Raw genomic sequence first — 16,057 nt, 5'->3', positions numbered from 1 at the left:
ATCTGACGAGCTCTCAGTCACCTTACCCGCTCACTACAAGGACTGTCACTAGTTTCAAAAAGTCAGAGGTGGGTTAAACATCTTAAAAACACCTTTAGGACAAATGGTGTATGAGAAAAAATAATCATTACATTTAGTGGATAGAAACTGAAAACATATTCCTTACTCATTCTACTCAAAGCTTTGAGAAGATTAATTTGGGCATCCTTTAGCTAAATGAAAAAACAAAACACACCCCCCCCCAAAGAAGGCAAACCCCTTCACCAATGAAAAGCAGGGAAAAGGGCAGAGTTCCAGCATTTAGTTTGCAGAATGAACCGAGGAACAAACACGCACACACAAAACAGGCAAAGACTTTGAGTACGTGATTGCTAAGTTTAATTCAACTGTTATACCCAATTCTGCCTTGTAAAAATAACAAAAATGTTCCTATCAAAATTACATTAAGATATGAGTATAGGTTTGTTTAGATACAGCGCTAGAAAAACGTTGGCACCAAATGCACTTAAAAGTTTTAAGGCTTAATCAAAATACAGAGTAGTAATTTCTCAATGCAGCTTAGAGGTTGAAACCAGGATGCTATTTTTTTTAATCTTCCAAGTACAGTCAGTCCCCAAGGTATAGAACACCTTCCACATGCAAATGGCAACCATGGTGGGGCTCACGTGTGCAGTGACGGCCTTCTCCCGTGACCAGCCTGCCCAGGACTCAGCCCAGCCCCGCAGCCTCAGCAAAGGCAGGAAAGATGGGAAAAGAGTGAGGTGACTTCTGTCATGGCTGCCCAGGGGCCTGCTCTGGTTCACGGTTTCCTCGCTCCCCAAGATGTTTGTTCTCATCCCTGGCTTCTCCCTTCCCCACCCGAAGTGCCCGCCAGTGGGCAGAACTAGAGTTAGAGCTCCCCGCAGGGCATGAGGGAGACAGGCAGGGGCCAGCAGGGTAACGTCGGGTCTCTTCGTGGCAGCCCACCGCGGACTCACAAACCGTTCTCTCATTACAAAGAGTTGTAAGTGGTCGTTCATTTCTACCATTAGACTATTTCCTTTTAAGTAAAACAAATTAGTGTGTTTGGGCTTAAAAAGTTTACTACCATTTATGACTTTTAAACGGGAAAGAAAACGCTCTGAATTCCTAATCACTCTCTTGTAAGTGACTGAACCACAAACCATTTGAAGTGCGACAGAGTCGCGTGGAATGACTGCTTCTTGGCTCCAGAGTCTGCAGGGCAGTCGAAGGGGGGGGGGGACTGTCTTTGGTTGACAAAGCCTCGTGCAGATGCCCCCACGTGCCACACAGGAAGTGGGCTCGACAGGCAGTTCCTGCAGGCACTGAAGCAGGTAGCCGGCATGAGCCTGACTAACAGTTGTTGCTTTTCTATTAAGAAATTTTAATCATGATGATGTTTCTAGCACCAGGCGTTAGCTTTGTAGGCACTCAGAGCAACAGCGACCACCACCCAGACGTTCTTCTCTGCAGACAGACACCCGCCCAAGGGAAGCAGGGCACAAACCGCAGCCCTTTCGGGGTGAACGGGAGGGACTTCTGCCTGACAGAGGAGCAGCACCGCTCCTGCCAGCCCACTGTCCTCGCTGGCAAGTGTCAGGGGACTGAACAGCCGTGACTGCTGCTAAACCACCTCACCTCCTGGCCTCAGGTCTCCAATCTCTTCCAGACGATTGTGACCATGGTCCAGAGGTTCTGCAAAGCTTTACAGAGGGTGGTCTAAGCAGTTTTTGTTCCTCTTTGGTGTACCTGAGCAAGTGACTTTTTTCTGGAAAGGTGTCAGGAACAGACCAGAATCAATAGTCATTTCTGTAAAGCTGGCGTTTAAAAATAGCTTTTCGGGTATTAAAGAATCCAAGGTTCTCAAGCATCGATTCTTCCCACCAACCAATTGCTCGAATAAAGCAAGACATGGGAGAAGTTACATAAGCCCCTTACTCAGACACGTGTGAGCAGTTTCCAAGTCCTGCCAAGGTCAGTGGGGCGCACTTACGGGAGAACCGTGGCTTGTGAGGGAACTGTCCACGTCCCGGGAGAAGAACAAAGGCCTGGACTTAAGGCTGATGGGAGAAGAAAAGGAACAATTCACAAGCAAAACTGGCAGGAGAAGGGCCACGGCCGGCCCTTGCGAGAGAAGGGCGGATCCCTGCGTGAGCCGGGCTGGGGCTCTGGGCGGCGGAAATGGGCAACTCGGAGGATTAGGGCCTAAAACCTTCCACAAAGCAGAAGACTGAGGACAACTTTTTGGTTCTTCTGAAAGCTGCTAAGGAGAAGCAATCAAAATACTTTAAGAAAAGTCTGCAAAAAAAAAAAAAATACAGTGGGGATAAAATGGACAGGAGATGCTGGGCTCGGCAGGGGTCTGGGGTGGGGAGCGTGGTGGGGGGCAACTGGCATCAGGATCCGAGGGGGTCGTCCGGATGCCCTCCCAGCGCCTTGTCAGTGTCTACGCGGTTTGCACTGCCCCCCCCCCAGAGGACGGGCTGTTGCTTCCTTCCCGTCCTTCCCGGGTGTCCCATCGGCTGGCACAGGACGCCTGGCTTCACCGAGCCTTCCGCGGCCCTGCACCACCTCCCCACCCTGGGCCACCGCAGGGTCCCTCTCGCGTCTGGAACCAGGAAGGAGTGAAAACCAGGGGGATCGCACTGTATCCCTGTGGGGACACGTCTCCCACAGTCTGGAAGGCAGGGTCCTCCGGGCGGCTCTCGTGGCGTCAGCGGGGACCCCGAGCCGCCAGCCTCCCACACACGACTCACCCTCTCCCCCCCAGCTCGCTTGGGCTAAAGGAAACGACAGTATTTGCTACTCCGACTCTCCTGTCTGGCTATGGTCAGGCGGTAATGGTTTCAGTAGAAGGAAATGCTGGATTTGCCTCCTGGTGGGTTCAGGACTTTGTTGTGCGAGCGAGGCCGCGGCCCCAGCCTGGGCTCATGGCTGTCCACCTTGGCCGTGGGCCCATGCTCCGCGGCGTGGCTGGCTTCCCTGGCGCTGCCTCTCTCGCCCGCCTCTGCTCCGGGTGGGACGCTCATCACAGCTGTGGGACCAAGCGAGGACACCACCGTGTTAGAAGCAACCTGTCCCCCTGCCAGGCGTGCGCGAGAATAAAGGGTCACAGAGCGACTTGCAAGGAATTCATACTGTTACCGGGAAGGAGAGAAGCCAGGCTTTCCACCCTGCGCCCGGCCAGCTGGCGGCGCTTAGCAGGCGCAGCTCTTGCCGTGAGCGTAACACTGGGGCCAGCTACTACGAACACGCCTTGGCTTCTTCCTAAGTTAGTCAGTTGTTTCTTTATATTCGTTAGACTCCACTCCCATTTCTTCCACCTCAAGTATACAAAGCAAACTCCCCAGTGAGCGTGGACAGGAGAGAGGGCGTCTCAGCAGGGCGGAGGCCAGGCTTCCTGTCACACTGCTCTGGCCTTTCTGGAGGAAGAACGAGCTCCCACGTGTCTTGGTCGTCAGTTTAGGGAGATGGTGACCCACAGGCAGGAATCGCTGCCAGAGTCAGCTTGGAGAACCTCAGTGGCAGCTGACCTGACCTCCAGCCCGACCACAGAGCGGCTCCTGGGCGACCGACCACGGAGATGCCATGTCCCGCCCCCACCCGCCCTGCGTCCCTCCTTTCCACTTCCCAGCTGTCCCGTGTGCCCTCTCCTCGATTACTTCTGCCAGCTCCACCATGGGCCACGAGTTCACAGAGGGTGCGGGCTCCCTGCCCGTCACTGCACAGATTGGGTGCCAGGAGGACTCCACCTTGGTCTCAGGCCTGGGCTCACAAGCAGCAAGGAAAGGAAATCTTCTCCCCCGTCCCCCAAGCTGCTTCAAACCCCAGATCCTCTCAGCAGCGAGCGTGGCAGCTGCCCTGGGAGGAGCAGGCAAACGCTGCCTCCCATTCTCGGGGACGTAGCAGCAGCCTCCAGAATGAGGCCACTCAGGAAGAAGGGGCAGGAAACCAAAGCTCACCTTTAAGGTCCAATGTTGGTTCTTCTCCTTCACGTAAGAAAACGTGATCCTGCAACGAGGCAAACCAGCAGGTCAGCAGTCGGATCGCAACCTTTCCACCCTCATTCAAAGGGACAGTGAAAACCAGGATGTGAACGACTGTAACTTTTGAGATTTTTTAGAGACAGGATCTCGCTCTGTCGCCCCAGCTGGGATCATGCCTGTGTGCCAACACACCTGGCCAACTTTTTAGCTTTTAAAAAATGTTCTTACTATGGACAATTTTAACCATAAACGGAGTAGAGAGAGAAATACCGTGAACTCCATGTGACCCTCTGCACAGGCACAGTGACACCAACTCATGCCCACTCTTGTCTTGGCCACACTGTTCTCCCAACTTCGGGACCCCTAATCTTTCTACAGGGTTATTGTGAAGCAAATCCCAGATATCTCATTTATCCCTAGATGGTTCAAGATGTGGCTCTTAAAAATGTCCTTTAAAAAGAATTCTCAAAACTGCAAATATTAATGATGTCAAGGCCCAATTTTAAACATCGGCAGTGTTTCCAAGGTCGGTCCATGCCGTAGTCGGTGCTTCACTCCTCTTTACGGCCGAGTAATATTCCAGCGCACGGCCAGCCCACCCGCTGGCACCCATCCATCCGCTGGCGGACACTTGGGTTGTTTCTACCTTGGGCTCTTATGAATATTTTGCTACGAAAATAGGTGTGCAAGTATCTGTTTCAATCCTCCTCTTAAAACCTTTGGGTGCATACTTAAGGGTGGCATTGCTAGATCATAGGGTAACTCTAGGGCTAATGCCCAACTGTTCTCCACAGCAGCTGTGCGATTTTACGCCCCCGACAGCAACCTAGGAGGGCTCCAATTTCTCTACATCCTTGTCAGCACTTGTTATTTTCCGTTTTTGTACCACTGCCATTCTGCTAGGTGTGAAGTGGTATCTCACCATGGTTTTTCTGGTTGTTTTTTTTTTTTTAAGAGATGGGGTCTCACTCTGTCGCCCAGGCTGGAGAACGGTGGTGTGACCACAGCTCACTGCAGCCTCGAGCTCCTGGGCTCAAGGGATCCTCCTGCCTCGGCCTCCCAGAGTGCTTGGATTGCAGGCATGAGCCACCACACCCGGCGTTTCACTTAGTAGTGTCCTTTGAGGCACAGTTTTTAATATGAATGAAGTCCAATTTATCTATTTTTAATTTTGTTGCCTGTGTTTTTGGTGTCTTATCTGAAACTCCATTGCCAAAGACAAGATCATGATGATTTGTCTCTATATTTTCTCCTAAGAATTTTATAGTTTTAGCTCTTAACTTTAGGCTTTCGGTCCATTTTGAGTTCATCCTTATACCTGGTGTTAGGTAAGGGTCCAACATTCATTTTCCTGCACGTGCACACGCAACCTTCCCTGCACCATTCACTAAGAGACCGCTGTTCCCACTGGATGACCCCGGCACCCTTGCGGAAAAATCACCTGAACAAAGAGATATGATTGGGAGGGTTTATTTCTCAGTTCTCAATTCTGTCTACCAATCTGTATGTCTGTCCTTATGCCAGTACCATGTTGTTTTAATTTGCTTTGTGTGAGATTTGAAATTGGGAAATATGAGCCTCCAACGTTTTCTTTCTCAAGATTGTTTTGGTTATTTGCGGTCCCTTGAGATTCCATATGAATTTTAGGATGGGTTTTTCCAGTTTTGAAAAAAATTCTTGAGACCTTGGTAGGGAAGGGACTACAGTAAGTCTCTCCTTAATCTCCAGGACGGCCCCACGGTCTGTCCTGCAATTCCTGCACTTTGCATTACTCTGAGTGCACCCTGTGGTGCTAACGTGGGGTTTGGTCTAGGTTTGATTTTTTGATCTAGGTTTGATTTTTCTGACCAGGTGATGTCAAAGGTGGTCCTTGAGGGACTCATTACCAGGCCTGTAGCATTTTGGGATGTAACAGCCACTGATGACCATTGTCTAGATCCACAGTTTTATTACAAGTTTGCAAAATGGCGATATTCTAATTCCGTCATTGTGTCTTCATTTACCGCCAGGAGTACTTTTACGAAAGGGAACCTTCCCTTAACAGCTGCTATCCTGCCGTGCGGTTCACGCAGGAAATGCTAGCTAAGAGCTCTATTTTGTCCTCCCCCAGCTGCACGAATGGGTCCTGTGGCATTCTCTAAAGGTCACAGATCAGATGATTTTTAGTGCCATTATGAGCCCATGAATTCCAAACCACTGCAATTACTGTACTTGTTAAGGACCCAACAGCCCGTGGTCCCTCTTCACGCACTGGTAGGAGTCCTGGAACACCCCTGCAGCCTGTGGGGCTTCTGGCTTTCTGGTATTGCAAGAGGCTCCAGGTTCACCTTGCCTGACCTTGACCCGGAACTGGCCACTTCTCCAGTGATTCTGGGGATGCCCAGTGGTCCTGGATCAGAAAAACCTTTATGTTTGTTAAAAATCAAGGGAAGCTCTATTCTGTCTCTGCTTGTTCTACGCCAGTTGTCTCTGCCCAATCCGCGTTCGCTGGAACGTGGGAGTCACCGCAGGAGGCTTCTTACCCTTGTGTTCGGCTGATCTGAGCCCCTCTCTTAGTGAGGAATTGCTGACTTTCAGCCCATTTCTGGTCTAGCCAAGGTTCAGCTTGTAGCGGAGCCCCTCAAGATACTTTTCAAACAAATGCTCTCTTAAAACAACTCAAACATAATGGTCTAGTAACACCGTAGAGGCTCAGACCTGGTCTCCAGGAGACTAGACTGGAAAGAGACCTCACTGCAGAGGCTCCTGCACGGCAGGGTCGTGGGACAACCCAGACTGGGTGCTGCTCCCGCATCGACCCCTGTTCTCTCCTTGTCTTGGTTCTTTTCAAGTTTCCGTTTCAACTCTGCAACGGGCCACCTTCTGGCGTGTCAACCAACAAAAGTTCAGCAATTTTCTAGGCATCAGCAACTCCAGAAGTGGTTAAGAATTTTCTGTTTTAGGGAAGGAGACTGTACCTTCTGACCACAATAAAGGTGGAAAGGCAAATAAATAAGTTGAAAATATTGCTAATAATTGTGTTAATAAAGATCCTGGCCTCTTATTATGAGTCCGGATGCAGCAAAGCCCAGAGATGTTCTGCCACCACTCGGCTAACAAACATCTGGGCAGCAGTGGTGCAGGCTCTGGTCCTCAGGGAAGACAGGCCTGGCCTTGGTCAAGCCCTCCCTTCGGCCCTGAGGCCACGGATCTAAGCAGTGCTCCCTAAAGCCACATCCAAAGCCACGTGCTCAGCCATTCTACTTCCCAGTGGTTCGGAGTCAGTGTCGTGAGCACAGAGACTCTGCTGGTGTCATTCTGAGGGTGGCTTTACTGGTTCAGAGGTGCCAGCTACACATTAGCCAGGCACCACGAACCTGCACAGATAACGAGCACGAGGGCTTTGCCCCCGTGTGGGGCAACGCCCACCACAAGCCATCACTGGCAGGGTGCGGGGGCTCAGCCTGTGATCCCAGCACTTGGGAGGCCGAGGCAGGAGGATCACTTGAGCCCAGGAGTTCAAGGATGCGGTGAGCTATGATCGCACCACTGCACTCCAGCCTGGGCGACAGAGCAAGACCTTGTCTCAAAAAAAAACCCAAAAAACAAAAAGCCCCCCAAAAACCCAACAAACGGGAAAAAAAAAAAAAAAAAAACAACCATCATTTTTCTCTTCCAAAATGAAATAAGAATAGGGAAAAGTTCGTGAGGGTCGGACTCCGCGCAAACGTTCAGTCGTGTAACTCTCCCCGGCAGCAGCCACAGCCTGAGTGCAGAACTGCCTCCCCTGGGGCTTCTGTCAGCACTGGGCTGGCTGTTTCTGGGTGACTCAGGAGAGGTTCCAAACTCAGTGACTAATGACTGCACCCAGGAAAAGCAACGTCATCCACCTGTCCCTTCCGACCAACATGCCACACCTGGCTCAGAGCCTCTTTAGAGAGACTTGGCTGACTTGTTTCTCTCCCATGTCTGCTCCCTGAGTGTAGTCCCTACCTTGGGTTTGTTTGGGTGTGCCACACGGGAAGCGGCAGTGATTGGGGAGCCAAAAATGTCGCTGGTCTTCCCACCAGGGGGGTTCAGGTGCTGCCGAGTCTGCACCGGAGTCGATTCGTCGAAGATGCCACTTCCCTTCCCACCTGCAGAAACAATCACAGCACACTGAGCGCTTGGGACACCTGTCTGATCCCACCCACCACATTCGTCACCTCTCACAGTGGCACCCTAGTGCCGGCCTTGGGTTCCAGGCCAACAGGGCAGGAAAATCAGACGCTAACTCCTAATGGCCCCCGTCAAACCCTGCCCTTCACCTGGGGCCTGCTAGAGTCTAGAACAGAGCTGAGCTGGACTGGCGCTAGAGGGAAGGCGGCATAAAACAGCACTTCCCCCGCTAGAATTTCCTAACCAGGCTTTCCCGTTGAAGCATCTTCTTCACTAAACCCACGAACACTTCTTTAGCAGGTTAAAAGCAAACAGCCACATGTCTAGGTCACACAGACAGCTCTGACTCTAATAGCACGCCCTACTCCAGGGAAACCTGGAACCTGGTATTTACTTGTCATTCTTCTGACCCCATTCTGGCTGTAACTGCTGGTGACAACTAGATGTGTCAGCCAGTTAAAGACAGGTAACATCTCTGCTGCCAACTCTAAGTGACTTGACAAGCCATAATGAAAGTGTGCACCTGAGGTGTCACTTCTTACAGTAGGTAACTAAGGCCTGGGTGTAAAACATAAGTGCGCGCACTAAGCAAAAGGATGGCTGCCAAGGTACCAGCTGCTCGTCTCTGAACAAGCACCCAGCACCTACTTGCCACAGCGCGTTGTGCTGAAGGGAGGTGGGCACCCTCGCGTCACGGCCCCGGTGCACTCCCAGGACAGCCCGGCACGCACTCTGCCGAGCTAGGCCCGAAGGAACTGGCTCGCACACCTGGACCTGCCTCGGATCCGACTCTACCTCGCAGGCCACGTGCTGTTCTGCCACCACCGATGCAGAGGGTGGGCACGGCGGACCACCCCCGCCCTGAGACCGGGACGAGGACGCAATGAGAACGGAAACCACTTGCTCCTCCACTGTAACTACAGCCAAACCACCACCAAACGAAAATCTGGCTTCTGAGTCTCTTGCCTCATTCCTCTACATTTACCCAGAACCGGGGCGAGGCAGGAAGTAGCTCCAGCTCTGGTCCTGCCCGACTGATCATCTGTCTGACAAACTGACTCCCGCGTGTGGCCGCTCAAATCCCACAGGGATGGAACAAACCACGCTTCCCCTAGTGGACACGGACAGGGGAGGCCACTCAGGTGCTGTCACTGTGGACTCACGGCACGGTCCGTCAGCCAGGAGAAACCTTTCTCAGAGTCTCTCCGACCGTAACCACTAGAAGGTGGGGTGAGTACTCAGGACTCTACATATGTGTCCTAGATCAGTCCTTCTCTTTCAGAGTTTCAGTCCCACTGACGATGTGACTGAAAACAGTCCCCCTCCCTGAGAACAATGTTTAACTGCACGATAATTTGCACGCAACTGCAGGACTCGCAAGGGGCCCACAGGACACGTGGAAGCGGCTCCCTGGCAGGAACCAGCGTCCCACCACCCGCGTGGCGGCCTCAGGACCCGCACCCACCCCGCGTCTGGGCAGACGCAGCATCCGAGCCACCTTCAAGAGAGAAAGTGAAAATCGTGAGGAGAACTTTCTTTCATTTTGGAAGAACTCTGACAACAAGCAATAAGCTGTCCCAGAAAATATCTGGAAGGATCCGTATAAAGAAATAGAAAACAGCTTCAAAAGAGCATGGAGTAGGTGGAGACGGAAGGGCTAACACAGGCCCACACCTGGGGGGTTTGTCCTCTTGGGTATGTTCCGAGGTTCTTCAGTTGGTCCAAAGATATTAGACGCCATCCTGTTAGGCCTGCTTGAAGGAACAGCTTCTTCCGGGCTTCCAGAAAGGTTGCTCGGTTCTCCCCCCGGAGGCTTCATGGCCCTGTGAGGACAGAGCAAACACAAGTCACCGGGGGCTGACCTGGGGGCTTGTCATGGGGCGGAGTATTTTCCTAGTGTCTACAGAAAAGTCACATACCACGATCAATACTGGCCTGACTGGTTCACACATGGCCACATGGAAACTTATTTTAGTGCTCTTAGGACTTCCTTAAAAGTTTTCTTTATGTATCTTGTTTATGCCAAAAAATCTCTAGAAATTTGTGTATTTTGAAATTAGCCCTATGGTCGCTCGTAAGTAAAGTTAAACTTTCCCTAAAACAGGCAGATCAAGCCATATTCAGTAGAGTTTAATATGAATTTTAATCACTGTACGGCAGTGTTTCATACCATAAACACAATGAATGTGTTCAGTCCTGCTGCTTCTGTTTGTTAAGTGCTTGCTCTGTGCTAGACACTGTTCTAAGCACCTTCCAAGCATATTACATTCCCTTAATCCCACAACCACCCCATAGGCAGGGATCGCTGTCACAGATGATGGATCTGAGATAAACAAGAAATCAAGCAATTTGCCAAAAGCCACACAGGAAATAGCAGAACCGAGATCGAAACACAGGCAGTCTGGATCTAGAGCCTGGACGGTGCCCTAACACCTCTCTTAAGGGTCTCCAGGAGGGGCAGCCAGCACTCGCCCCCGAGCAAGCCTGGTCGCAGGGCTGGGCCTGCCCTCTCTGCCACGGCCACGGGAGCCCAGGCCACCGGGCACTGGGATGTGGCTGGTGTGGACCGAGACGCACATCTCTCGAGGCAAAGGCAAAGTGTCTCCTTCATCATGTCCTTTTCCTGATCGTATGTGAAATGTTTTGCATACATTAGGTCGATGAAATGTATTAAAATTAACTGCCGATTCTTATTAGTCTTTAAAATGTGGCCACTAGAAAATCTCACATTCCATCTATGGCTCACATTTCTGTAGGGGAAGTGCCACCAACATTAATCCAAGTGCGTCCTGGGAATCTACGTGGTCCTGAAGTCTGGTGTGACCAGACAGAAGCGGAGTACCACGAAGGTCAAACACACCTACTAGCGCCACTGTTCAGATCGACACACGGATGTCACCCCAGACACACTGGCGCTCTATGAATGCCGATTTTCACTAAACACCTGCGAAGAACGCAGGGTCCCCACTGCGCGGTCACAAGTTCTGGTCTGTGGGAAGCGGAGTCACGCGCTCCTGAAGTAGAGTTTAAGAGGTAGAAGATCAGGACCCTGAGTCACTTTTTACTGCAAAAAATGAACAACTAAGGAATTGCTGCAAAGCTCTACCCCCAGGGTGTATTACGTGCGCAGAGCGGTGAAATGCTGCATTCATACACGTTTTTTCGGAAAACCTGGAAAGATTTTTAAAATGCACTTGAGAGAGAGAGGCCTGCTGAAACTGAGTGTTCACACCAGCGAGTGGCCCCCGCTTTCACGCGTCCCACGCAGGGGGACTGTCTGTGGCCCCAGACACTGAAGAAAACAGCTGGGCCTCTGTACCTGTGGCTACCACATCTGTAGATCCAACCAACCTCAGACAAAAACAAAACAAAACAAAACGTTTGGGTCTGTACTGAACACGTACAGACGTTTTTGTGTATAGGTTATATGCAAACACCACGACATTTTACATGAAGGGCCTGGCTGTCTGTGGACTTTGGTACCTGCAGAAGGTCTGGGAACCCCCCCCAAGGGTAACCATCTGTGAAGTCACAGGGCTGACACCACACAAAGGCTATGGCTGCAGGTTGGGCCTCCACGGACACTGCGCAAACGCTGACTGCTCAAGGTCAGCAGAAAGAACAGGACGTTTAAATGTTTCCTCAAACGAGCTAGAAAGAGAGCTGCCGGCTCCCAGCGATTTCACAGGGACGCAGCTCTTGTGTCTCCTGAACCGTAGAAAGCGAAGAGCTCGTCTGCTTTACAGAGGGCTGACGACACACCCGTCTCGGCCTGAACACAGCCCCACTGCTGGCCGCGCACCGCAGAACCCACAAGCACTGTCTGCTTGGGAGGATGGGGGAGGGGGATGTGCCAAACCTGCCTGTTCAGCAGTGAGCACTTCCTTAAGGATTTGATGAAGGGAAAAGATCAGTTCAGTGTGAGAATATTTTTTTTTTTTGAGACAGAGTCTCATTCTGTTGCCCAGGCTAGAGTGCCGTGGCGTCAGCCTAGCTCACAGCAACCTCAAACTCCTGGGCTCAAGTGATCCTCCTGCCTCAGCCTCCCGAATAGCTGGGACTAAGGCATGTGCCACCATGCCCGGCTAATTTTTTCTATATATATTTTTAGTTGTCCATATAATTTCTTTCTATTTTTTTAGTAGAGACAGGGTCTCGCTCTTGCTCAGGCTGGTCTCAAACTCCTGAGCTCAAATGATCCACCCGCCTTGGCCTCCCAGAGTGCTAGGATTACAGGCGTGAGCCACCGCGCCCGGCCTCCTGGCTAATTTTTAAAAAATTTTTGTAGAGATGGAGTCTAGCTATGTTGCCCAGGCTGGTCTCAAACTCCTGGCCTCAATTGATCCCCCCACCTCAGTCTCCCAAAGTGCTGGGATTATAGGCGTGAGCCACTGCGCCCAGCCAAGAAAAAACATTTTAACCAAGCTTAAATCAAAAACATCTAACAAAATTCCTTGTAATTCTTGAAGTAGAACAAAAATAGTATAAAAAGAATAAAAAATTAAAAAAAAAAAAAGAATAAAGGGCCGACCAGATTTTAGGTCAGGCGCTTTGTTAAGGCCAGCCGACTTCCGTACCCGTCTATGAATCACCTAGCTCTGGCGTTCTCCGTATCCTTCTCGGCTAACTGCAGCAAGTCTAACAAGCTCGGGTTCCCAGTCACATCTTTGGAAAAAAGGGATGGAGATCTGCGTACTTTTCTGGATTTCTATTTGAAAACAAGCGAAGAAAAAACAAGCGGTACCACAGAATATATTGGCAGCGATTATGGTGCATAAAGGCCCGGTCACCTGGGCACGGATGGTGGCCACATCCATCACAAAGACACCGGCCGGCACGGCAGGTCTCACAGCCGGCAGCCACCGTGCCAACTGCTAGGCTGCCGCAAAGGGGGCTCAGAGCAATGGGACCGAGAGCTCAATAGACCTTTCAGCAAGAACAGAGCCTACAACAATGGCACAGTGTGGCTTCTCCAGGCCACGCGCAGCCACCACTGTGACAACGGGTATGGGGAGAGAAGGGGAAAGCTAGCGAGCTCAGACATTTGGGGACAATTTCACAACGTGGAGGTGCTTTCTGTTTTCCTTTGGTAGTATCCCTTCCATATGTTTCGGTGACGATATAAAAAACACACAAGAAAAACTCAGGGGCCTGTGACAGGAAGCAAAGCCCCACACACAGCTCACGTGGACCGAGAGGCAGAGCAGACCAACTGCTCTCGACCCTCACAGCGTGTCCCTGCGTTTCAGGAATGATTTTGGGGACTGGCCAGTGAGAAATAGACCCAGATTAAATTCTTCACAAATAGAAATTTTAGCAGAATGCTTTCATGGTTCAAAATCCCTTCAACACAAGATAATCCCTCAGAAAGAAAACAGAAGATGTAGGGTCTGAAGAGGGGAAACCTGCCTGGGTAACTTACAGCCACCACTTGATCCCCTTCACGGCAAAATAAAGTGTAAATCTTAACGAGGCATCAGCCTAGCTAGCTGCTCAGTCCCGTCAAGATGGCCAGCAAATGCACAGCTTCTGACAATCCAAGCAGAAGCTTCCAATTACATTTAATCACCCAGTTAAGACGGGTTTACCAAGGTATGGTGGCTCACACCTATAATCCTAGCACTTTGGGTGGCTGAGGCGAGAGAACTGCTTGAGGCCAGGAATTCGAGACCAGCCTGGGCAACACAGCAAGACCCCCGTCTCTGGAAAAAAAACCAAAAAAACAAAAAACTGGTTTGCCTGCCTCGACATCCTATAAGGAAGATTTTTGTCCTTTTTGTAACATCCTGTCTAAAAATGAATCCTCCAAAGGAGTGTGAAATATTACTTTAGAGCACAACCTCTGCAGCTAACTTCTGGAACTCAAAAAGTCAGCAAAACATCAGTGTTCCTCACAGTGATTACAAACTCAGCCACTGAGCTGCCAGCTAACGGTGGGCCTGCAGTCTCAGCTACTGGGGAGGCTGAGGTGGGAGGATGGCTTGAGCCCAGGCAGCGTAAACAAACTTAATAGACGCAACTGAGACACCACTGGGCATGCAGCCCCTTGCCCTGCTGGTGCGGGCATAGGGAGGGAGCTCTGGTTGTCAGGCACCAGATACCTGGTGCATTCTGAGTACAGAATACACTCCTGGTCCCACATCAGCACAGATGTGGAGGTGAGTGATTAACAGTCACTGCTCCATAGATTCATGGTTAACTACTTGGTTAGTATTCCTGAATACTGCCCTAATTCCCCCAAATTTATTTATTTATTTATTTATTTATTTATTTATTTATTTATTTATTTATTTATTTTTTTGAGACAGAGTCTCACTTTTGTTACCCGGGCTAGAGTGAGTGCCATGGCATCAGCCTAGCTCACAGCAACCTCAAACTCCTGGGCTTAAGCGATCCTACTGCCTCAGCCTCCCGAGTAGCTGGGACTACAGGCATGAGCCACCATGCCCGGCTAATTTTTTTGTATATATATTTTTAGTTGGCCAGATAATTTCTTTCTATTTTTAGTAGAGACGGGGTCTCACTCTTGCTCAGGCTGGTCTCGAACTCCTGACCTCGAGCGATCCACCCGCCTCGGCCTCCCAGAGCTAGGATTACAGGCGTGAGCCACCGCGCCCGGCCTCCCCCAAATTTAAAGGGTTTTCTAGCAAGTGGGAACAAGTCTTTGGTATTTACTCTGCTTAGCATTTGTCTTGACAGTTGTCACACACACACATTCTCTTACTTCAAGAGAGGCTGTGCTGCAGAAATGGCTCATAATACAGAAAATCTCATGCATCTGAAGACCCAAAACTTTACAACCCAAGCTGGCTGCTCGCATGGCACGAAAGACCTCGTCAGCTCCATCGACCCTAATTTATGTGACTTCCAATACCCAAAAGCACTTTAGAGGTATTTAAAAAAAAAAAAAGTGCATTGTGTGTTCCTGGGTGTCAGACCTGAGTCAGGAGATCCACATTTCCACTCTGTTTCCTCCTACAGCAAAGTAGGGAGAACAGCACCTACCTCCCCAGGCTGTGGTGAGGACTAAAGGAGATAACCCTTTGCTTGAGCCCTGCTGGCTGTCATCTTCTTCCCAGGACATCCTAGTACTTTCCAACTGGAAATGGACTTGCCCCGACACACACATACGTACAGGCACGCACAGGCACACGCAGACATGCACACATGAGCATGTGCACACGTACACACAGGTGCAAAGCACACACCTACACAGGCACATATGGGCGCGGGCACAGGCACACGTCCGCACACGCACACACAGGCACACACGGACACATGCACACGCACACACGGACACATGCACACGCACGCACACAGGCACACATGGACACATGCACACGGGCGCAGGCACTCACAGGCACGCATGGCCGCAGGCCGCGCAACTCGCCACCCCCCGCAGCTTTGCCCCTAGACCCGCGCGCCCCCCTTGCCCTGCCCCCGCCGCACGGAGTGCAGGGAGTGAGGGCCGCCCCTCGCGGTCGGGGTCCCGGGACGCCCCGGCGGGCCGCGCGGCGCACGCCGAGGGAAGGGCGGAGGCGCGGCCCGCGGGCCTCTGTGAGGTCGCCCTGCCCGCCCCGCTCCGCCGCCCGCCACGTGGCCACCCCATCGCCGGCCCCGCGCCCGCCCCGAGCCTCACCCGGAGCCCGCGCGGCCGCCCTCGCTCTCAGGGCCCTGGAACATGTCGCCCGCCGCCCGGCGCCGCCCTCTGCCCGCCGCGCCGCGGTTCCCGCCGGACCCAGCGCAGGTACCCGAGCCCGCCCTCCCACGCCCATTGGGCGCCGCGACGCCAATCTCGCTTCCGCAGCCTATCGCCGCGAGGACCCCCGCCCTTCGCGCCCACACCCAATGAATAGAAGCCTTGGAAAGGCCGGCACCGCGCCCGCCGCCGATTGGTGGGAGCAGGCGTCACTCAGAGCTTCGGGCACTGGCAT

The 16,057-nt window shown here is 51.7% G+C and overlaps 1 protein-coding gene across 1 annotated transcript; it reads right to left on the bottom strand.

The window, feature by feature from the left end:
* Nucleotides 1-361: 361 nt before the first annotated feature.
* Nucleotides 362-15,873, bottom strand: JPT2 (Jupiter microtubule associated homolog 2). Its single transcript, XM_045541103.1, has 5 exons — nt 15,763-15,873; nt 9,798-9,946; nt 7,959-8,101; nt 3,963-4,011; nt 362-3,034 (listed from the first exon to the last, which is right to left on the bottom strand). Exons 1-5 carry the CDS (start codon nt 15,804-15,806, stop codon nt 2,847-2,849), a joined length of 573 nt encoding a protein of 190 aa, XP_045397059.1. The 5' UTR covers nt 15,807-15,873; the 3' UTR covers nt 362-2,846.
* Between the last annotated feature and the right edge of the window lie 184 nt (nt 15,874-16,057).

Source organism: Lemur catta, chromosome 2 (assembly GCF_020740605.2).
Source record: "Lemur catta isolate mLemCat1 chromosome 2, mLemCat1.pri, whole genome shotgun sequence".
NCBI classification, from domain to species: Eukaryota; Metazoa; Chordata; class Mammalia; order Primates; family Lemuridae; genus Lemur; species Lemur catta.
Note: the sequence above shows the minus strand (reverse complement) of the source record. Positions and strands in the feature narration are given on the sequence as shown.